Here is a 24,730-nt window from a genome sequence, read left to right as displayed (position 1 = left end):
ATTTTTATAAATGTCAATTTTCACATTTGCAGGAAAATTTTGGGGAGAGTGTCAGACAATCATTATTTAATGACAGTAGACTTTGAGATTCAAAACGCTAAATCTTTATAACCATTAAACACAAATTGTCAGAATCAGATGTCAAAGTATACAAAGTAAATATCCTGAAGTCAAACTCTAAGCAGCGTTTTTCTTACATTGCCTACCTGTAAATTTTGATTGTTATTAATGGAGATATTTTTTGTCAGTTTGTGGGTGCATGGTGAAATTGACGGTTACCGATATTTACCAGTAAAAATCGAATCCTTCCATGCCTGTATATAACTAATACTTAATATTAGGTATCCGCAAGCTAAAAATTGGGGTGGGCATGCTTTTATTTCTTCTCCCTGTACTCCACCCAATAAGGTTGTTCTCTACTGCACACAGACAAGTCATCCAAGAGGCTACCAGGCCAATCATTTGCACATTTTAATGCAAAAGTGTCCCATGTCTCATGCTGAGGGACTTTGTTCTCCCACAGCCAAAACTCCAGTAGTTCCTAGTGATCAGTTTATTCTATTCCATTGGTCAGGGAAGCCCTTTGCCTTCCAATGGCACCAGGACTAAGGGCCCTCATTGTCTAAATTTTGCCTATGTCATCCAAACTTCTTGCAAGGATCCACCGATACAAAGAGGCCTTTAAATTTACACACAGAAGGGAAAAATGGAAGAGAAGCAGCAACAGCATATGCCTGTCTCCCCAAGCCCTGCACCACCGATCCAGGATACACTGCTATAAAACATCTACAAATGGACAAGTAAACTCGGTGATTATGAATAACCAAGCCTGGAATCCATGACTCTGAGCAGAATTGTAGGTATGAATCCTGGTATAGACAGGATGGCAAGCGGCTGGATCCCCTCCCTGGTGTAGGCTTTTACTGGAGATGATTCAGCCAATGGGAGGCCATTTTAGCTGATTTCCCTGGCAATCACCAATTGGGGTGAACCAGCTGAAGTGTCAGTGTTACATTCTGCTCCTACCTCTGCAGGGAGCTATGAGGTCCACAGCTGGCTATCAGAGGGAGGGGTTTTTGTTTTTGTTTTTTCACTTCAGCGCAAGTTTTGCCCTAAGGATTGTAGGTTTGGACCAACAATATTTTCAGTTAAATGGACCCTGAAAGATTATTATGTAGTAAGATTTTGGTCCTGTTTCTTGATCTACTTTTAGATCTGTTTACAAAGCCAGTGCAAGCTTTTATTCATATCCCCCTCTTCCCAAACCAAAAGCTTCAGTGCTTTTTTTTTTTTTTTTTTTTTTTTTATCCATGCAGCTTTTACAAGCAACTTTGTCCTGTGTTCCGGGTGCGAGGGAGAGAGCGGGGAAATTGTCACGGGAACAGATCTTAGTTTCAAGTTTCCAATGAGATATTTTATAAGAAGTTAGCTAAGATCATGGATACTTCCCTGACAGGAGGTCTCACAACTGTTAACATGGGACACCATGTACATACACAAGAGTACCAGGGCTACTTCACACACAATTGCCTGGGTCTATGAATGTGCCTCCAAAGATTTCATTTCCATCCAAAAAAAAAAAAAAAAAAAAAGCATGTGCAGAAGTAGGAGTATTGGCTGCATATCACCAGCAGTTTGAGCATAGTTTGTACAGCTCCCATGTGGTGGGTTCTAATCCCAAGCAGAGCTAGAGTTTTAAATGCTTCACCCATAGGATATATCTGCACTGCAATTAAAACCCCCTGGCTGGCTCACAGGCTCACTGTTCAATTGCAGTGTAGACGGTCAGGCTGGAGCCTGGGCTCTAAGATCCCGCGAGGTGGGAGGGTTCCAGAGATTGGGCTGCCTGCAGTCCAACATGTCTGTGCCACACTTAAATAGCCCCGAGCCCGAGTCAACTGGCATGAGCCAGTCGCAGGTGTCTAATTGCAGTGTAGATATATCCTTAGAGGAAGGTGAAGTGAATGGTGTAAATTCCTCTGTCACTACCCCCAAAGGCTAGAAAGAATTTGAGGGTTGCAGTGAGAGTAATTTGTGGTTGAGGCAGTCAGTGGTTTTCTGAAAGTGGAGATAGTGTAGGGAGGGAAGTAGTGGAGGCCTCAGATGGAGAGTGTGTGGATGTGGTGGGGAAGTGCGCCAATGGGTGTGGTATAAAATCCTAGAAAGATTGGAGGGGTAATATCCAGGGCCTGAGGTGAGCTTTCCCTCCACCAAGCAGGTAACTGAGGGTAGAGGAGCGTTTCTTTCCCCTGTATCTGGAGACACTTGGACTGGTGCATGTGCCTCTCAGGGGAACGTTAGGAGCACACAGGCTTGCCCGTTGGCATCAGATGCTCCATCTTTTCATACATAGATAAGGAAAGGGCTGCTTTCCCAGTACAGTCATGTGAATAGATGCAGCCGTTTTATAAAAGATGAGCAAAAAAGTGGTTTTAAACATTATGAAGACAAAAGGCCAAATTCTGCTCTCATCATTATAAACATAACTGACCTCAGTGATTTACTCTGGATTTACATCAATGTAAATTTGAGAAAGTTTGACCTTGAGTGCCTAATCTGTATATAGCCACCGTAGCTAATAAAAGTGCTACTAGAAATATTCAGACATAGACTGTTAAATGGATCTTGTTCCTAGCAGTTTGCTGCTTGAAGCAGTTGCTGTGCAATGTTAAGAAGTAGCGGTTATTTTAATTAAGAGCTATAAAGTTTCCTGTTGTTGCACACCCAATTCCCAGGAAAAAAGTAACATTTTGGGAAGATTTAAATATGTTACATCTTGTTGGCAGTAATTAGTGTTGTTCTTTTTTTAATTAATTAAAATATTATTGAATGATCTGTTACACCCTCCCAAACTACTACTGTGAGCCAGCATTGCTTCCGCAGAGTTCTCTATTTGGGTCACACGGCAGTATTTCTCACCAGGGCGCTGTTGTTTCCTCTTCCGACCCTAGTAGATTACAGATTATACTGGAACATGTCTGGGGAAAGGTCAGAAACGAGGGTGAAAGTCCTGGAACTGTAGCTGGGAAGCATTTCATTCTCATCTATGAGACTTCTCGTATTGAATAAAAACCAAAACAAAATAAACCGCCACATGCATGATTTTTTTTTAACAGCATCCTCTTTTATATTTAGTAAGGATTGTATTTGTCTTGCGTTAAATAATTAGTGAGTATGTGGTTGAAGAATCTCTTACAATAGGCAGCCAAAGAAGGCTAAGCGTGCTTCATTTTCTCATTGCTCAGCCTGCCAGTGATTGTGTGGATTCAAGTGATTGTGTGTTTTACTTACAGTCAGTAAGTTGCAGGATATTGATATTTCATGTTAACTTTGTTAAAATATCTGTTGCAGTTTGAATTTTAGTTTATTAAGTACAGTAGGATATTAAAAGCAGACCAAGTGCTTTGGAATTGAAATGATATAATTGTGTTACTTATTAGTTTTATTGGAATTATACAAGGAAGAATAAGAACACAAGGAAATACAGGATAATTTTTTTAAAAATCTTACATTGTTTTACTATATAGCTAAGAGAAGTTCAGTTCTACTCATGTTTTTCTGGAAATAACACAGAACAAGTTGAATGCTTATTATTCCCAATATACTAATATAAAACCTTACATAGGGCCAAAACCTGCTTGCCTTACTTATGTGTAAAGTGAAATTTCACAGTGCACACCATCATCCCACAATAGCTGACATTAGCCAGTCCAAGAATACCATATCCAACTGAAACGGCAGGGGAAATTTAGTAGGTAGAATTATATAATCTGAGTTTGAATTTACCCGAACTCTGGTGTTTACGCCCCTTCCTGTATTAGAAAGTGCACCTGTGATTTTAGAGCTTGATAGTGTGGTACTGGGTACCCCCTTCTCTAGTTGATCAAAGGTGGTGGTGATCAACACTTTGTAGGTTTGTCCCTTAAGTAACCAGTACTTAATTTTTTTTGTCTGTTCTAAAAGGTGACATCTTCAATAGGAAGGGGCCCCTCAGTATCCCACCCGACTGCCGACCAAGCCCAAATCTATACTGAGTTCATTGTCATGTGATCAAGTAGCGAATCAACTCAGTATGCTCTTTGTTTTTATAATGTATTATAAACTAACAATTCTAGCATGTTTGGATCAAAATGCAGTTTTCTGTCAGGTCTGGAAAAATTCAATTATAAAAAAAAATAGAAATGTGCAACTCGCTCTGTCATTTAAATCTTACAGATTAGCTCCCTACAGTACGTTATTCTGGTTTGTACTTTTTAAATTAAAATAAAAAAATTGTAAGTTAAAAGTTTGTCTGTAGCAGTCATCAACCTAATGTTCAGTTTTCAGAAGTACCTTGGTGCCTGGTGGTTTGCCACTTTCATATATTCTCAGTCACTGCATTCAGCAGCTAAGAACATCAACCCTTCATATTCTGCCCTTTTTTTTTTTTTTTTTTTTAAAGGGGTGGGCAAAGGTAAAACCGAAACGACATTAGCCTTGCAATGGCATTACCTGGGAGTTGCGGCTGATGTCTTTTCCACAAATGTCCAACTTTGTCAAAAACCAGTAAATCTTGTGAAGTTTATTTTCCTTATAGCATCTGTGTTTTATAATGGTGCTTTTAATTTGTTTTTAGTTTGTCTTTTGGGATTTCTTTTGTCCGGCGCTTTCAGGCCTCCCTTTTTTCAGTGGAAGTGAGTATGTTAATGATGACTGGTTTGGGAATATTCCCCTGCAAAGTTGACATGACAGCCTGTTCGCTCTGTGTAATAACAAAGCCCATTGTTATTTTCTCTCTTCACTTTTATCCTCAACTTAATCCATTTCTCCTGTGAGTATTTGTGGTATAAAATGCCTGGGAAAAAACATGGCTCAGAACACTGAATGGGTCATAGGAGGTTTTCTTATCCCAGACTTTATGCCAATTGGTACCCAAGATAGAACTAATGAATTATTTTTTCCCATGCCTCAGTAGACAGACTTTATCCAATGAAATATTGCCCCTTTTAATAAATGTCTGCTGTTAGAATACCTTTTAAAAAGACAAGAACATCCCATGATTTTCTCCTAATTTCATGGTTTGTTCTCTGTCTATATATCTCCGTGTAAACATTCATAGATAAGATTCAGCAGCAGCTTCAACTAAAACAAGAGAACCAATTTCAATAATGGTAATCCAAAAAGCAGAATTTGGATTCGGGGCAGAAAACACTCAAGAAGTTTGGGATTTGGGTTTAGCTCAGATCAGGAGTTTGGATGCTTATCCAAACTTTCTCTTCCTCTTGAATCTGTAATATTTGGCTGGGAATTTTTGTGAGAGCTGCCTTTCAGGAGGTGTTCTAGCCCTTGACTTGAACCTGGGAGTGCCGAGATACAGGGAAGTGGCATGATGTACATAAAAAAATACCTTAAATTAAAGTGCCCACAACAGATGGTAAAAACAGCCCCTCCTTGCACAGCCCGTAAGCCTGACAGAAGAAAAACCTCTCCAGTGACATCCCATAGACAGATAAATACTTAACCAAAAAGATGTGCCTTGCTCTGTACTCTGAAGGTCAGTAAACTCAGACACTGGCAGATCACCAAGGAAGAGAGATCCACAGCTAGGGACGCTCTAGTGAAAATGTTCTGTCTCCAGTCCTTACGAGGGCATGTCTGTGATGAATGTGCTAGGAGTTGCTTTTTTTTTAAGTTCCTTCTGAATGGATTGCTATAGAAGGTATTCCTGGAAAAGTCAATCAGGCAGTACCCTGCCTGGTTTATGTGCAATTGTCAGTATGAAAACAAGCTTCTGAAGTTAGCATGTCATTTCAAGCTAATTTTCGACGTTTAGGGAAGCTGTTGGAACTGTATTCCTGCTTTCTGTTACTTATCAATAGGTATATTTGAAGTGTTGATTTATCCTATACACATACTGCAAAATAATTTGACTGTGCTATGCTGAAGGATTCTTCACTATACAAAATTCTTTTGATATTTCTGGAGGACTTAAACTTTGTCGCTGTGTCCTTTGACAGTGAATCAACAACTGCTTGAGCTGTGGAAATAATGTTGATGCTTGACTGCATTCTTTGTGCTCTTTTGGCCTGATCCTACTGTCTTGTGTGCAAAACTCCCATTTACTGAATGGGAGTTGCACGCTTCTAAGGGCTAGAGGACGGGGGATAATTTTTTATTGGGTTTTTGGACAGATACAATAGCATGCACAAAGTTTAAAAAAAACCTGACCTGTTAAATGTAATCTTTGGAACACCACTTCATTCCAGTAGTAGATGTACAATGTAGGTCTTGCTGAATGCATGATAAAGAAATCCCAGTTATAGAGTGCATTTACTGTATCCCCACGGCTATGCAATTAAGAAGTCAAGGTTGTATCTTTATGATGGGACTGAGGCAACATTGTCCAGACAATAGAGATACCACTTTATAGAACATTTCCATACTAAAAGTATCTAAATATAATTCAAATGAAAGCTATTATTATTACTCTTTCTAAATAAAGTAGCATTTTTCCTAACCTGATTTATCTGCACTAAGTAGAGCTTATTTAAAAGTCAAATTATCAAGCAAAATGCTCACTCCTAAGTAACTACATTTTTTCTCTTAACTCTTTTGTACCATTCTGATTTTTAATTTCTGATTTACACCATGGCTGGTGAATGTATTTTCAAAATTATGCAACTAAATTTTGCTTAAAAGAAAGTGTAGATTGATAGGTATTTGATGGCAGATTAGATGTTTAAAACGGTTGAATCTGTTATGTTTGGATCTTTTACTCTCGACTTCATTTCTGCTGTGAAACGTTGAGTGTTTTGATGACTGGGCTGGTTAATTTTTAATTTAAATTAGTATCTTTTCAGTCAGTAAAACTTTATTTTTAAAACTAAAATATCTGAACTCAGAAGATATTTCTGCCCTAGAAATTATGAACAAGTTAAACGTCCTGCTTCTTACCCACACCTAGTTACTTCGTAACACACCTCTTTCATCCTTAAAGGATAGTGATTTTTGCAGTCTGTAGGCAATGCTTGTGAATAATTAGTTAAACTTTGATTCTGTTCCTATATTTATTTTTAATGCAATTTTCAACTGAAAGCAATGCATACTTTTCTTTCTGTGTAGAGTATCTGCAATAGGTTAAATAAGAGCACCTTAACTCTAGCACAGTTTTAAATGATAACATTGGTGACGTTTTAAAGTGAAAGTGTTTTTCATTAAATATCACAAAGTGCTTTGTTAAAAACAACAGAAATGAATGCATATAGGATTGGTTTTCCAGAACGGTTTAAAGAGTCAGAAGTCACAATCTTGAAAACAAACCTCATATAGTCAAGTATCGTGTCTTTGTTAATTCTGATTGAATAAGGTCTTAGTTTCTGCAAAGTGACTGCAATATGATTTAGGCAGGAATTAAAGTAGGATTTACAGCAACAATTCTTTGTACAGTCCTTCTAAAAAAAAGTAAATAAATAAAAGCTGCTTTAATGCATTCCCAGAACACAAGCAAACAAGTTGAAAGGAATATTCTATTTTGTTCCAATTTATCATCTCTTAAGCATCTTTATTTCCCTTTATATATTTTTGTTCTTTCCTTTTTTTTCTTGTCTTCCTTTGGTTGTCATTAAAGACACCAGAAAAATGCTTAGTGTAAAAAAGTAAAGTATAGTATAATGTATCAAACAACTCAGAAAAATGTCGCTACTCCTTAGATCTTTCACTCTGTAAAATACAAACGTTACAGTGACTAATTGCTGTGCATGTGTGTGTATTGGTATTTTTAAGATTCCTGAAAGAGGATCTAATCCTCCAAACTGCTGAGTGTCCTCAACTGCCCCACAGGATCCCTCAACTTTAATGGGAGTTGAGGGAGTTCGGCATCTTTCAGCGTAGATCTAATTTATGATTACTCACTTTTCCTGCACTCAAAAATCCTATTGAATTCAGTGGCAGCTTTGCATTAGGAAGGCTAATTAATTGCTGCATGGTACTGAGATTTGAGTGCATTGAGTAATTACAGATTCCTTGTATGTACTGTATACAAATTACTGTTACAACAGGCAGATGGGGTTCAGAACTTGATCAGTGCAACATTACAATTACTCATCATATTCCTAACAGAAAAAAGAAAGCAAGGTATAGATATTTGGAATCACTTTTTTAGGTATCACTGTTTTCTGTGTTGAATGTTGCTGCTTATGTTGAATACAGAGTGAGGAACACATTTTTTAAAAGGGGCTGGATGACATATAATAGTAACTAATTACACAAAAATGCAGAAAACTATTTTATACTCTTTCCACATGAATCAAGAATGAATCTTCAAGGAAACTAATCAAAGATTTTTTTGAGAAAAGAATTGAAGCCTCAGGCTTAATTTAAACGAGGTTTTTTTCTTTCTTTCTTTCTTTCTTGTTATTACCCCCTACCCCCAAGTTAGTTCAGGAAAATCTCTATAGTTCTAAATGAAGTCCGTACTCAGAGACTATTCAATAGGCTGGTTATTCATTAAAGCCCTGCCATTTCTCTTAAAACGTATTGAATAATGTGCAGACCGGATACCTAACACAAAATACACTTTGTAATTTCATCATTTTTTTGTTTGTGTGCTTTCCTAAAACACAGAGTTCTACATACTTGGTAGAAAAACAAACACAAAACCCCAAGCTAACGGTTATATGGTATTAAAAGGAGGGTAAAGGAAGCATTGAGTGTCTTTAGGAAGATGAGACATTCATTAAGATTTTTCCGCCTTCCTTTTCCTATCTTCAATCCATCTGAAGTACCATTATAGCTTTTCAGCCTGCTTCCTGTGAGAAACTCTTTTCTTTGCTGTTATTCTTCCTTGAAAAAAGGTGGCTACACTTCAGTCAGGATTGTATGGATTTGGCCTGGGATTTGTATAATATCTATGTAGAATGCATCAGTTGTTTAGGAACTTAATTCCCAATATGGCTTCCTTTTGATTAAGGACAAAGCCAGCATTTCACAGCATTATAGGAACACAGAAAAACAAGTTAATGATCTAAACCTTTTAATTCACAGTTGCTTGTCTATTTAAAGTACTTTTGATTCTATTATAAACAGACTGGCCCCTTTTTGTTTCATTTCTTTCTTTCTTTCTTTGGTTTCTTTACATTTCTTTCCCTGTTGGCCATGAAATTTGTAGCTAGTTTCCTTTTCTAACTGAAGAATGAAAGGTTGTCATTGCAGAATGATACAGAAAGTAGGAAAGCATATCTAAACTAAGCATATGTCCAAAACAGACCTTCTGTCTTAGTAATTTGAAACAAGTTTAGTTTGGGGGGGAGGAAGGGGGGGATTCTTTCCCTTTTCTAAATGCTATATTTTGGCTATTTTATTTCTCTTGTTTTGAAGGACAGTGAAGTTTTTCTTTTTACAATAAACTCTTGATTTTTCTCTTATTTTAGTTTAACTTTCCTTCATTTTATTCTTTATATGTAAGTAGCATGTATTTTTCGATCTTTTCTTCAGGGCAGCAGGTTGCTATTCTAGGATACCATGCTTTCACTCATGGAGGCAGCAAAAATGTTCTTTTTCAGAACTTCTCAATGTAGAGCACAGTATGAGGTACTGCAGGACAAAAATTCCTTTCTAGAGTATTTATCTTTTCCATAGACAATTTGGATTCAGAATCTGCTTCTCCAACTGGACTTTGAAATGGCTGACTTTATTACTATAGGCTACAATTTCTTCATCTCCTTAGATATGAAAAATATTTTTATTGTTGTTTTATCTGCTTCTGTATATTTTTCTATCGTTTTAAGATGAATTCCGTAGAGATTTTTTCTTTTTCTTCATCAATAGAAGTCTATTATTGTATATTTAAAACTGTTAATTTTATATGGTTATCAGAAATGATAAATGGGGAAAAATGTCCAGTAATAATTTTTAAATTTTTTCCATCTCTTCAAGGTAAACTGAATAACCAAGATACTTACAATAATTTCACTAATAATAATCCTGGGAACCCACGACTCTTGCCACTTCCAAGTTTGACTGTGGTGGTACCTCTTGCACAAATCAAACAGCCAATGACCTTAGGGACCATCACCAAACGCACAGGGTAAGTGTATCTGCATGACATTTCTTATTAACACTGTTTGTGGTTGTTCGACAAAATACTCATAGAACTAATTCATGCGATTAGTGATGCTTTTCTGATTTATGCTTTGTGTTTCCAGTGTACATATAATTCCGTGGCACAAAATTTAGGTAGAAAGTAAGAATAAGTATTAAAAATACATAAAACAGATCTGTCTAAGAATTCAGAAGCATAAATGTTTGTTTGTTTGGATTGATGGATCATTTTCTTGCAACCACTCCATGGACATATTCTACATTGACATGAGTAGACATTATGCATAAGGAACAAGTATAAAATATGTCTTGGTCTACGTTGAACCATATACGGTGATCTCTTGAATAGTTTCCACCCTAACGAAAACTTGTTTTAAATATGTTTTTGATTTCTAAATTCTTCAACCATAGTGGTAGTTGTCTGTCACATATGGAAAGGCAGCAAACCGGGGGTGACTATAGATACATATATAGAAAAATCCTATACACATAAATCTATGTTTCTAATGTTTTCCTGACAGGTTAATTCTGTCTATGTACCCTATTGATTTGAGTAATTTTTTTTTATAAAACACATCTCATCGGAACCCTGAGAATCCTCCTCATATTCACCAGCTTTTACACATCCCAGGCACTTAGCATTAAGGTAAGGAGGACTAGACCGATTTCCTTCTGATTTCCTTGATCAGTCACAGGGGTCACTCGTGGGTGCTTACAAAGGAACTGTCTTTTTTTCCCCTATGTTTGTACAGCACCTAGCACAGTGGAAAACTGGTCCATGACTAGGGCTCCTTGGCACTATGGTAATTAAAATGATAATGATATTAATACCCCTGTACGGTGGACTACCTCCGCAGCACTCCTCACCCCAATTGTTTAACTTAGTACAGTAGGCTAAGACTTGGGTTTGAAGCACATGCATGTCTGCTGCCACATGTTGAAGTTCTCCTCTCCATAGCTCTTAAAGGGCCTGTGGAATTTTTCAAAGATGTGTTTGCTCCCGGGTCCTTGATCAAAATTTCCCTTTCCACTTACTGTTCTGCAGGATGCTAGTCGCCTGTTGATTTTTGCCATCCATCCAAGAGTCAGCTACATTTTAGTAGTTCTGTGTGTATGGTGTATAAAGCACTTTAGGACCCTCTGGTATGACAAGCACTACTAAATAAGTGTACATTATTATTGTTATTTATTTATTTATTATTAAATAGGACATTAACCAACCATATAATGCACACTTAGCAAAGAGGCACAAAGTAAGTTCAGGTTTCACAGATTTTAAAATTTTGGGGTATTTGCTCCTGAAATTGACTAGTATCAGCTGACCGTTGATATTTTGTGTACTTAAATAACCATCTGTCTCTGGAAAAGTCTGAAAACTTCCAGTTTCTGCAGTTCATGAATAAACTCTCAATGATGCATTTTTTCCCCTCCTTCCTGGAGAAGCTCAAATCCTGAAGGTTCGACAGGTAGAGCTTTATTTTAAAAGTTTGACTCAGTCATTCCCTTATTGACTGAGACTTCTATATGTATGAGAAACATGCTTAGGTGGATACCCTAGCACAACTCCCTTCCTATTCACAGCCTATTCATGGAGTTTAGGGGCTGGCAAGTAAGTACCATCTTGCCACCCTTACTTAGTTCCCTGCTCAAAGCCACATTACCTAGATTTCACATGGGGACAGGTGAATTTCACCTTAGTGCCCTTCAATGGGAATTTTACTTGAGTAAGCAGAGAGTAAGAATTTCAGGATTGTGACCTTTATTCTGGTTAATTACTCATTCTCTGATATGTCTGGGATATTTTATAAAATGTATTTATTATTATACTTTACATAGCTCTACAGGTATGCCTGGCAAGGTCCTAAGGGTCATATAATCTAACCACCCAGTTCTGCTCCCATTGATGTGAATGGGAGTTTCGTCAGGCCTTAGTGCCGAGTTCCGTGCAAAAGCTGAACACCTGTGATACTCCTTGACTTTGGTGGGAATTGTAAGTGCTCAGCACTGATGATTTGCCCCTGAACTGTGCAGAGAATTGTAGACAGAATGTGTGGAACAACAGAGAAGCAGGGACAAGGGAAAACTGTAGTTTATTTCTTCCATGCATACATTGCAACTGGTTTTTTTTGCAATATAATCACAGATGAGGGAGGAAAATGGAGCATGGAGATGAATGCGGGAAAGAAAGTGAGCAAGGAAGAGGAGAGGGAGGGAGACCGATGACCAGGAGAAGGGACGGCATGGCGTATGCATCAAAAGAGGAACAGGTAGAGGGATATCTCAGTGGTTTGAGCATTGGCCTGCTAAACCCAGGGTTGTGAGTTCAATCCTTGAGTGGGCCATTTAGGGATGTGGGGCAAAAATCTGTCTAGGGATCAGCCCTGCTTTGAGCAGGGGGTTGGACTAGATGATCTCCTGAGGTCCCTTCCAACCCTGATATTCTATGATCCTAAGTCAGGAGTGGGAGAAGGAGACAGAGAGGAGTTGAGCAAAAGGACTAGGAGGAGCACAACAGTGGGAGGAGGAGGATCTGAGAATGTAGGTTTCGGCACAGACACATAGACTCTTGAAGATGAGCACAGGGAGCTTGAACCACAGTGATAGGCCCTGTTGGAACTGAGAGCAAGAGAGATGGTTGAAGGAGACAAGAAGCCAGTGGAGACATGAGGAGGGGAATAACATGATTGGAGTGACAGAAGGGGAAGACGGTAAAAGTCAGCGTTGTGGTTCTCAGTGGTAATTTTTGCTGCATTTTCTGAGGCCATTTATAAAAAAAAATGTGATGGTGATGCCATTGAAATTTTGTACAAGTAATGCAGAAATAACTGAAATCTTGCATTTTATTTCTACATATTATTTCATACCTATCTTAAGTGTGTAGTTCATGCTCGGCTTTTTCCACATGTAAATTTCCTATTCACAAACGTTGCCCTAACCTATTATTTTGTGTAATTTTTAAAATGAATTGAGCACAAAATATTCAATGAGGCTTATGGGGGGGTGGTGGGGGGGAGATGATCATGGAAAGGACCCCAGCTATGTAAGTACAATTTTCATGAATGGGCTGATAATATTCAGCAAATCCTGTGTAAATGTGTAATACTAAGCTTATGGCTGCCTTCTTTTGTTCTGTGTCCAAAATATTTGATGAAAGTACACAAAATTAACATGAAAAGCTGTATTTACAAAGCAGAGATTTAAGAGGAATGCCTAGGATCCAAGAAGCCTGGCATGCCTAAAATGGCCAAATGGAGACAGCAGCCTTAACTTAAACCTCCAGGGGGCAAAGCGTGTGTTTGACATATTTAACATCTGCCCTCATATTTCTAGAAACACATAGCAATGTAAGTCTGTACGGTGTAATATTTAGACAGGACAGGGACCATCTGCCTAGCTCTAAGAAGTGTAGGAGGCATGTATTACTACAAATGGCAAAAGACAGATGTATTTACACCTACGTGGTCAGCACCTTTAAGCAGTGCTTCAAGGAAACAAGGCAGTCTTTGGAAGCAGCTGCTTAACCTTGTGATTGTGCAGTGATCAGAGAGGGAGGAAGTGCTTGAAATCAGTTGGATTTTACAACTCCTATACAGTGGTCATCAAAATTGGTTCTTTCTGTTGCTTTTAAAAATCAGATTTTAAATCTATTATGGTACAATTCCAGAAAGAAAAAGCAAGACTAGAACAATAACAGATAACTCCTAGTTTTAGATTTGTCTGCTTTATTAGTTATTAGCATCTGAAAAGCGCTTCTTTCATTAGAATACTTAAGCAGCATTTATAACTGGATTCATCAAGCAAATAGTTGTTGTTTTTGTTCTAGTTTTTTCCAGGACAACAAAATATTTTTTCATACAAAAAGATTAATCAATGCCCTTAATATTATCGATCTCAAATCAACATGTTCTTTTCTTGGCAACCAGAGAGGAGTAAACTTTCAGAATGAGTCCATAGTTAGCCACATGGGAATGAAATATAAGAATCAGGAGTTGCGTCATCATGGTGTTTCTCACTGGAGCTTTTTTTGTCAAGTAAACCTGCAAAACTCAGAACATTTTCTGACCACTCATTAAGCTCCTTTGTTTTGAATGCAGGTTACACCCTAGTGTTGAATACCAAGAAAAATGGCATCTCTTGTTTCCCATGACTGTTCTTTCTTTGGTTTCCTCCCTGTGCTTCTTCCCTTGACTTTTTCATTCCCCCACCACTTTCTCTTAAACTGTCTATTCTGCCGTCTCCATTTGGCACTTCACTCTTACCGTCAATTTTTTAATAAGCCTCTTGACTCGCTTTCCTGCAGTTTGTCCTATCAACACTTTAACACCACAAAAGATTCCCTAAAGGGACTCTCTACACTTTCAAGAAAGAAGGACGATCTTGTAGTTAAAGCCTGGGCATGGGGGCTGGGAGATGTAGGCTCCACCACAGATTTCCACTGTGTCTTTGGGTAAGTCACTGAACCATTCTGTGTCAGTATCCCCATTAACAGATAGGAAGAATAATACTGATTTCCCTTGGAAAAGTGTGGTGTGCCCTAATTCATTCATTTTTTTGCAAAGCACTTATAAATCCTAAAAGGGAGGTTTCTATGTAGGGACAAATGATTTATTTCCTGAGAGAAGCAATAGAAAACTAGACAATCTGTCTGTCTTGGGACCATTAAAAAAAAGACAGCACTTGAATGTATTAATTGGAGGAAAGCTTTGTGTTTGCAGTTGACCTATTATAAGTACATCCTGTTTCAGTGGAGTGAATTTTATTTAGTTTCCAGTTCATACGAATGTGGTAAAATAGATGAACTGTAACAGAGAAGAAGAAATAAATGATAAAGTAATTGCTACAAAGGAAAATTCTTGTAAATGTTTGCTCCTTTGACAGCAGCATTTATTTTAAATTTCTCAAGGGATGGTCATTTATGTTGGTATCGTACTTCAGTCACAAATATAACATAGCTACACTGAAACCCCCATATGTCAATTTCTGTAGTAGTCTCTTGCCAAAACAAAGCCTTACAGTGCTCCTTACAAGAACAGGAACAAATCTGATTTTTCCTCTTTGAAAGGTTTGAGTTCATATATGTGAAACTTTATCCATTTCCCCTCCTCCTGCTTTTTTTTATTATATAAAATAAGGAGAGGGAAATGTAGATAAAGTCTCTGATGTTGAAACGGGCTGAGATTTTATCATTTTAATGTTTCCCATCTCCTGTACTATTTGTTCAGAAAATCATTGATATCCGTTTGATGTATTTTGACTCAGACGAGCTTAATTTATCCCAGGTCCGATTAGTGATGCAAACAAAAATAAGAAGAGCAATATCATGATCCAATTACGTAGGCAACAACAACTGAAAAAAAATCTAGTATGCATTAAAACTAAATCCAAGTCAAAGCTTAGAAAGACAATGATCAGTGTGCCTGGACGTTTATTGAAAACTTTCTGTTTTGGTCACATTTTTCAAACATGGTTATGTATCATCTGAAGAATTAGAATGAGTATACTAAACTTTGGTAATAAAGAAGCAGCCCTAGCTCTTTGTAATTTGTTTAAAGTATTGCGATTTATCCCTCATTTTGCCCAAATGTCACAATTTCTTTATGAAATATCAGGGAAATCTGATAGTAATGGGGGGTTAGGGTAAGTAGATATTGTTGAATTTATTAAGATCTTGAATAGTTACATATTTTTAAAAAACGTGCTAAAGCAGCAAAATCAAATAAGTTTTGGATTTCTTAAAACTCATGACCAGATTGAAAACTAGGTGAAAAAATAAAAAATACGGTTTGAATTTTGAATCATAATCACCATCATTTAATATTTTTTCCGTTGGCAGACAATTCCCCATATACTCTCTTATGTGCACTTGGCATTCGAGCCACTGCAACATAGAACTTCAGTGGCTTTTTTTCCCCCCGCCTTGACATTGCTGTGTTATTGTCACCCAGCATAGCCATCTGGTGCTGTCAATTCAAGGATGGGTTATCTTGTAATTTGTACATTGTCTTTTTTTATTAACAAACCAACCATGCTGTGTGAAGCAAATTGTAAAACATGTTCAGTTGCTTGTGTAAAAGATCACAGAAATGAATTGTAAATTAAGGAAAGCAGGGAACCGCGGAACAAAAAGGGGTTACTGCTGTGCTATCTGACATGTATACAGACTTTGTATTACAAATGTAAGCTGTTTTTTTAAATGTAACTGCAGTTTTTCTGTGCTACAAGAAATCTAATCTATACTGAAAATGTGCGGTTTGAGTTAAATCTGTGTTGGTCACTTAGTTTATTTTTGAAAAAGACAGTGGTAATTTTTGTGATTTGAAAAAAGATTTCATGGTAACTTGTTCAATGTAATAATAATGTATAGAATTTTCAAACAAATACTTAATTCTTTCAATGTCCTTGTGATCTTAGGTAAGTATTATTTTCCCTGCTTCTACCAATGGAAAAACTGAGGCAGAGAGGTAAACTGATTTGCTTTAGGTAGGACTCAGCCAGGATTACAACTCAGAAATTCCCAGCTCCTAGTCTCATGATTAGACCACTAGCTAATGGCTTTACAGATTTAGGCCAGGCAGATCCTTGGCTCTTGAGTATGTTGGTAATGGGTTGTGCAGAATAATGGAGAGTTCTGTTTTTTGTCAAAGGTTTCTTAAGTGCAGCACCACTTGGTTAATCTGTTGATGAATCCTTGGAGTGGCTTTTGGGACAATAACTCGCTGTCTGTGTTAGAAGTCAGTTCATCCAATTAAACAGGGTTCTAGCACTATTCTAGAATGGCTAGGCATTTCCTGAAGGGCTGATGGTTCCACCCTAGTGAACCTTGATGCAGAACTGGGACCCCAGTAGGCATGTGTGTGAAAACAATTTAATTAAAAGAGACGTTACTATACATGATAAAGCTGCAGAGCTTGTAATACCTTTAATTTGGTCTCAGAGTCGCAGCCGTGTTAGTCTGTATCCGCAAAAAGATCAGGAGTACTTGTGGCACCTTAGAGACTAACAAATTTATTTGAGCATAAGCTTTCGTGGGCTGTAGCCCACTTCATTGGATGCATAGAATGGAACATACAGTGAGGAGATATATATACACTGTATACAAATGTCAGTATGATTATGGCTTATGCCAGGATGATTTAAAACAAACAAACTGATTAAAAAATTGGTAGTGGTGGGGCTTGGTTTTAAAAACTGTACTATACATTATAGAAAATAGTTTTTAAAACTGATTTTGTGCTGTAGAGAGAATTTTAATAAGTGGCCAAACATATTAAGTTGTGCATCAGTATTAGATTTTATATCGGACGTTGCATTTAAAATTAATGATTCTTTTCTTTGCTGCATTCCAAACTAGCTTGTAAGGAAAAAAGACTAGCGTGTCATGCCACTGTTATGCATTTTCATTTCCAGGATTGTGTTTTTAAAATGGGGAAGAGAGAGGGGGGGAGAACTTCCCTAAAAGATGGTTGTTCTACCTGAAGTTTATTTATTATTGGACTGATCTCTTTTTTGTGGCAATTATTTTTTTCGACTCTCGTTGTCAGATTTTAAACATTTAATGACAAACACCCACACATCTGCTGCCGTTGATGCTAATTTACTTCATTCATCTGATTATTAATGTTGACTTGAACGTTGTTTTAAGGCCCTCAGCTCTGTGTTTCCTCTGTAGTGCCTCTTACAAGGCATTGCCAGAGCATTTCAAAAAGGAAAACGATACTGTCTAACTTTTCAAAATCTGTCCATATTAAAAGCAATAGCAGCATGTGGATGCTATATTTACAGCAGTTACTGCATGAAGGGTCTGATCCTATAAACACTTGCCTCCATTGGTAGTCACATTGATGTCAGTGGGGCTACTCACATGAGTAAGTGTTTGGAGGGTGTGGGCCTCATCAGCATGTTGGTTACATTAGAGTTCAGCATACCTTCAGGGGCCTTGCAAACAGTTATGAAAATTATTTTATTTACCTTTATCTTAAATCTTAATAGCATGATGTACACTGTACTTGTCGATAATGAGTTTTCATCTAATTTTTGTGCATTTTTCCCCTTTACATGAAGACCTTACCTGTTTGGAGCAGGATGTTTTTCCATAAAAGCTCCTTGGTGAGTTCTGAGTTCAATCCCAGCATGCCTATAATTCATTTGGTGTTATCACTGAAAATAACTTTACATTCAGATTGTTTTTTTTACTGCATGGGCTGATCCATAGGTGGAAGCACTGTATACTTATCACCTACTTTTAAACTATGGATAACTATTCGCCATCAAGTGTTCAAGAAACAAATATGTGTACTGTGTTTCTCTCATGATATTTAATATTTTAAAGTTGACATTTTAATTAATATTTGAAGTAGGGAAATTTAGATTTTAAAGTAGCCGAGATGTTAGAAAAGATAAAAAATAATCCAGATAGGCAAAGGTGAATACAATATCTGTTCTAAAAACATAATGCGTCTCTCTCACTCTCTCTCATACACACACACTTCACACAGTGTAGTGTCGAAACACTTTCCTTGCTTATGGACAGAAGACACGAGCTACTATAGGTTTCTCTGTAGAACGTCAAATTAGGTAATAATAAAATACTAAACTAAGAGAAATGAAATAATAATATTCTAATGACTAACCATTTCCCACTCAGGAAACCACTTTAAATGATGAAACATTTTTAAGAACACTAAATAAACAGACATTCCGAAGTTCTTATCACCATGTCAAAAGACATGTTGTTGCTTAATAGTCAGCACATTTTTGTAATAAAATGTTTTAAACATTTAACATTGCAGCATATTGCCACAACCAGCTTATAAAATACTGTACAGGCATGGAAGCATTAAAAGTAATCATAAGAAGTTATTCTGTGCAAGAGACTGGTGCAGCCACACTTGCAGTATTGTGTACTCTCCTAGTTACTTTATTCTAAAAAGAGTTTGATCAGGCGGGTACAGATTTAGATAACTAGAATGATATGGGGGTGTGAGGATTTTAGGCAGAAGATTTCAAGAGCTATTGGGGACTACATACTGTAAGTGTGTAGTGATTTATATATGCAGCTCTCATGATCACTAATGGGAATTGTTCACATATATCCCTGTTACATCCAGATCAGAATATTATCCCTCAATCTATATTCTGTGGAAAAATGGGGCTTAAGAACCTCACAGTCTACAGCATTCTTAAGTGAATGGAAAGGATAGATACTGAAAGGGATATTTGAACTAGCTTAAATACAAGAATAATGGGGCACCAATTTCTATTAAATAAGGGCCAAGGACAAAAGGAAATAACGTGGAATTTCCTTATAGTGGGGATAGTTACTATGTGAGGGTTATACTAGTGTCTATACTGTAGCATCAAAATAGTTTTTAAAATATAAATGAATTATGAAAGCATTTGTGCTGCAGATATTACGAGAAATAATAACTCAAAGTACTGGAGAGTTCAAGATAGGTCCTTTTGGGGTAAAATAACCTGTGTTTTTGCATACATACTGAAATTATCTTCCTAAGATTCATTTGTAAATGTAGTTTTCCATGTAATTGAGCATTCCATCTGATAGTTTTTCCCTATTAACTATACAGGCATCAGACAAAAAGTTTTGAAGGTGGATTATCTAATAAATGGATGCATCAGTAGCCTAGATTCATAAAGCAGGCTCCCCTAGCTTCAACAAAGACAGTCATAGACACTTGTCAACCAGAAATGATTTTAGAGTGAAACAAGATTAAAAGACCTAGATTAAAGAGAGGAATATATGAAATATAATAGACTTTAAAATCATTGCTTGTCTTTTACAAGACTCTTTTGTGGTCTGTTTGATGCCAGTGTTGGTGCACAAGAAAATAGTCTTTACTTGCCTACACAGACATTGGGACAAAAAAATGGGGGCAGGGAATGAAAAAGATGTAGGGCATGTTGTTTCCATTAAAATCTTAATGAGACTTCAAATTATGTCGGCAAAGTGAGCAAAGATTTGACAATTTATTGTCTGTTGAATTTAAGGGCCTGTAAATATTTTTGGAGTAGTTTTTCTTCTTTGCTCCATGGAATGGAAACTGGGATCATGTCTTTATTTACTTGTTTTTAGGCAAAACACTATTAACTACTGTAATTTATTTACAACATTTATAATTTAACATCACCATAGTTATTCTTGAGAGAGATACAATTTTTGAGTATTCTTGCAAATGTAACTGTAAATTTCATGCACTGTTTTCTGCCGGTAATTTGAAAGACATTATTTACCAGTTTGTTTACTAATTTATTGTTGATATATCTTTTTCCTTCAAAATTAAAATACATTAACATTTTAGAGACCAGTTTGTAGATTGCAGATAGTAATTGTCAGTTGGTGTCTTTGTTAATGCAACAAACATGAAAACTTATTCTTTGGTAACATAATTTTAAACAGGTAGAATGAGACTAATTAACCCAAATACAGTGTAAATTGTAGATCAGTTCTATTATATCATATGTATGTAAATTATCTTTTTTACCTAATTAGTAGATTTTAATCTCCTAGATTGAAGCTAAAAACATACAATAATGCAATATGAATGTCTTACCTTTTTTTGCTTTTTAAAATGAATTTTAAAAGAATTTCATGTAACTATTTCATTTATGAAACCACAATTTTAAGACTCATATTTAAAAGGGTAAAATTTATTTTTCAGACAGATGTAGCTTTTTGAGAAACCCTGTATGCCTGTTTTTGGTACTGTATAATTGTCTGCTTAGATAAAAAAAATATTTTACTACTTATATTTCACCTTAAATCTCATACAATAAAACAAAACCGAAATTCGGAATGTTTAAATTAGTATCACTGCTATGATCCTTTTATAAACACTTTTACTGTGATGCAACAAAAAAGACATTTGTAGAAGTTAAGCCTAAGGATTTGTTACAACAATCAGCAATTATCTTTAATTTCTAAAATAATCATTTTTCCTGTTATACTGTAGGTATGAAAAAAGCCTACATTTTATTTCTCAAAGTCTCTTCTTTGCAAGATCTGAGGAAATGGGGCCTTTCTCTTGTTTATCAACTGCTTTCTCTTTAAGTCCTTTTCTAAAGCAATTGCTCTTCTAATTTTTCCCAGAACATGCACAAACCTTATATGCGTTTAAATAAGATATAGGTTGTCATTCAGCAACATTCAGACTCAGGAAAGCGTTACTATATGAGGACAGCACCTTTTCTGGCTATGCCAAAAGAAGGACAGGAGACATTTGACATGGGTTTAATCAGGCCGCAACTTTATTATTAGATGTCTGGGACCATCTGGCAGATAAAAATGTACAGTGCAGGTACCCCCATGTTTATTCCGTAATTACCTGGGGGGCATTTACCAGCTCCCCCTCTTTTCCCCTCCAGGTCACTCCATCTTAAAAGTGCAGGACAGTCACTAGCATGTGTTTAACTTTAAATTGAAGTCAATGGGACTTAAGTTCTCTCCTGAATAGATTTAAGTGTGTGCTTAACTGCTCCCCTGAATCAGGACCTACATGTATGGGGAAATTAAGTATTTATTGTGAAGCTTTGATACTACTCAGAAAGTAGGGGCTTAATTTTTTTGACATTTTAACTGGTGAACTCATGAACATTTTCAATTTTAATCTTCTACTAAGTGCAATAAGAAATTATTTAAGGCATTGTTTCCTAGTGGTTAGCACATTGGCTGGGGGACAGGAATTCCTGGGTTCTGTACCCAGCTTGGTCGCTGTTTCAGAAAAAAATTGCTGGCATTTCTTTGCTTCTCTGTAGGACAAATTTGGCTTTTAATAGATTTGCTGCTGTTTTCAATTGGAGTAAGAGCTTGTAGAGCAGTCGAAGATGTGGTATATAGGGTCCTGTCTTTCACTACTAATTCAAACAAACTTGCGTTAGAGTTAAAGCGGGGTGAAGTTTTATTATTGTGCTAAATTGTGCTCCTGAGATCCACATGCAGAGGGGATCCTATTCACATACATCTCCCTCCCATGCATAAAGGCAGTGTCTTCCCCCAGACCTGAGGCCAGACCTAAGAAGGGATTTGTGTGGTAAGAGGTGCAGGCCGGAGGACATGCATTATCTCACTGGTCCCCATCCCCATACCCCTCCTCCTGCTTGCTGCAGAGCTCAAGATGAAAATAAAAAGCATCCAGAGTCAGTATTCCATTTCCATAGGGCCTTACCCCACCCTGCTGCTGGCTGCGAGAGTGGCTCCATTGGAGCCAGAACATGACGAAGTGGTGTGGGGGGCCCAGGACCCGTGTGGATGAAGGTAGATGGCCCTGGTCTCTTGTAGATCCCAGGGATCTATAGGGTTTGTGAGTTGGGCCTATAGCCTGTTCATTTGGAGGGGCAGGTGAGAACACTCCCCAGCACCACTAACGAAATAATCAGGAAGAAGTCTCCATCAGAGAGAACCTCTAAGAGATGTCCTCCACCTTTTTGTCCTTTCCTGCAGATTGGCCCACAGGAGGGGGGTTATGGGTCCCATTGTTATTAGTTGTGTCTTTTTGCCTTGCTGGTCCATGTACAGTAGTTCAAAAAGACCCAGACCTAGAAAAATAGGATCTTTGATCTTTTTGGTATCTGTTAAATATAGTGCAATCATCTGTCAAGGTGACGCATTGAAAATAAGGACAATGTATACTTTATACTCATTAGTTTCCCATCTTGTTTTATAAACTGATTGATTCTTTTTTTAGCTTTATCTTGTTGCATCATATCCCTTGTAATAAAAATTATGGTTTAAGGTGTTGAAAGTTATTATACTTTAAATATTCATTTAAATTTATTTTTTTAACGTGATGCCAATTGGCTTATAATTTCAGTACTCAAAGAAATTTATGAGGTGTCGACAGGTTAAGGGGGAGTAAAGAGCAGGAGTTCACAGTAGAAACAAGTTAGTCACCACCTATCGTCACCATTCTTGTTTTGTTATCATTTATGAAGCTTGAAAAGTTGATCACGTACACATAATAATTAGGATTTATAGTTTCCAAGAAGATGTTAAAAAATTCACAATTACATGAATATACATTACGTATCAGTTTTGAAAACCACTGAATTCTAGAAGTCCTTTAAGGGAAAGTAGTTTGGGAATGTATTAAAGAAAACTCTCTGGTAAATTAAGACTGGGGGTAACATTAAATATTCCTGTGTTATAAAACTTTCCAGTATGGATTTGTTGACATCATTATAATTTGTTCAGAAATATGTCTAAACCAAATATAATACACAACTTTTTTTTAACAGTACTAAGTTTAACCACATGAGAACCATGTTTTACAAGGTCTCCACTTTCTGTCTACAAAACATTATTCTTGAACAGAAAATGTTTTGGCACTGAAAACCAACACTTAAAAGCATGCCTTGAAAGATGTATGTTGTAAAGATATGGTGTAAATATAATGTAGTTTATATCATTTCCTTTAAATGTGCTTATATTTGTTTTTGGACAAGCATAATTCTTTGGCAGTTGGGGTGGAAAAAGCCCCAATAGAGATTTTCATTTTTTATGATTAGAAGACCAGTTACACTGCTGTAAATTCATAAAACTCTATTGAAGCCAATTAAGTTATTCCAAGAGTTACACCAGTGTAACTGAGAGCAGAATTTGACCCAGAGTATATTTTCCTCTTTTCCTGTCTTTTCATGCATATGTTCCCCCCAAAAATATTTTTGTTGTTCTAAGATTTTACTATTAAAATATTCACAATTATCTGCAAAACTGGTGACAGAAGAAATTAATACATCTCGATCATGCTCACACTCAATTTTTGCTTCATATGCAAGTTACTGTCATACCAGACTCGCCTGTTTCTATATGAAATACAATCACTTATTGATTGAGGTGTATTTCAATAAATAGCAATATTCATATGTGCATACATTTAAGCTTCCACTTCCATTTCTGCAAGAGACACTCATCATGTGTTAATAATCTATTGATATCTTTTCATTGGAAGTTAAGGAACTAAAAAGTAGTGATTGATACATTGTTTGTGATAGAAATGGTAGAAAATCTTGCTTTTTAAAAAAAAAAGTATCATAAAATCTAGCAAACATTTTAATATTTCAATGCCAGTTCTAATATTTTAATGTAAATTGTGATAGTTCCTTTGGAAACAAGGCAGTTTAACAATCTATAGCTGGGAACTTTTTAGAACACAGATTTCTGACCCAGTAGTCTGTAATTAGAGTTGTAACAATCTGATATATCAGGTGCTGTGCGGTAGATCAGTAATCGGGGTATTGATACAATACATTGTAATTGCTCTTTTGGGGCATTCTGGTCTTTCACAGATGCAAGAGAGGCAGGGGCCTGATCAGAAACCCACAGAAGTCCCTGGGAGTCTTTCCAATGACTTTTGTGGCTTTGGCACAGGGCCTAAGTCAGTGTAATGAAGAGTCTTTTGAGAGGTTTTTCAAAACAAAACATTCTCCTATGTGACCACAGACTCGTTGTGTGTGTGACCTGCAGCAAGCAGCTTCACCTCTCTGTGCCTCAGTTGACCCATCTCTAAAACAGGCATAATACAGTCTTCCCGGGGGTGTTGGGAGATATATTACTGTTGTCTATAAAGTCCTTTGAACTCTTTGCCTGAAAATGCAGTATCATTGCAAACTATTAATCTTTTCTCTCAATCTTAAAAATGAC

General features: G+C 36.8%; 1 protein-coding gene across 8 annotated transcripts in view; it reads left to right on the top strand.

Moving 5' to 3' along the window:
• Nucleotides 1-24,730, top strand: part of BCAS3 (BCAS3 microtubule associated cell migration factor) — a 488,663-nt gene that overhangs the window by 176,556 nt on the left and 287,377 nt on the right. For 6 of the 8 annotated variants that reach the window (XM_034752349.1, XM_034752353.1, XM_034752351.1 and 3 more), the window contains exons 16-17: nucleotides 9,913-10,063; nucleotides 18,139-18,183. In XM_034752349.1, coding sequence (XP_034608240.1) covers nucleotides 9,913-10,063; nucleotides 18,139-18,183 — 196 coding nt within the window. The remainder of the gene's footprint in view (nucleotides 1-9,912; nucleotides 10,064-18,138; nucleotides 18,184-24,730) is intronic. The other 2 variants (XM_034752354.1, XM_034752352.1) reach the window with 1 other exon arrangement.

This window comes from Trachemys scripta, chromosome 18 (genome assembly GCF_013100865.1).
Source record: "Trachemys scripta elegans isolate TJP31775 chromosome 18, CAS_Tse_1.0, whole genome shotgun sequence".
NCBI classification, from domain to species: domain Eukaryota; kingdom Metazoa; phylum Chordata; order Testudines; family Emydidae; genus Trachemys; species Trachemys scripta.
This window is presented reverse-complemented; position numbering and strand designations above follow the sequence as displayed.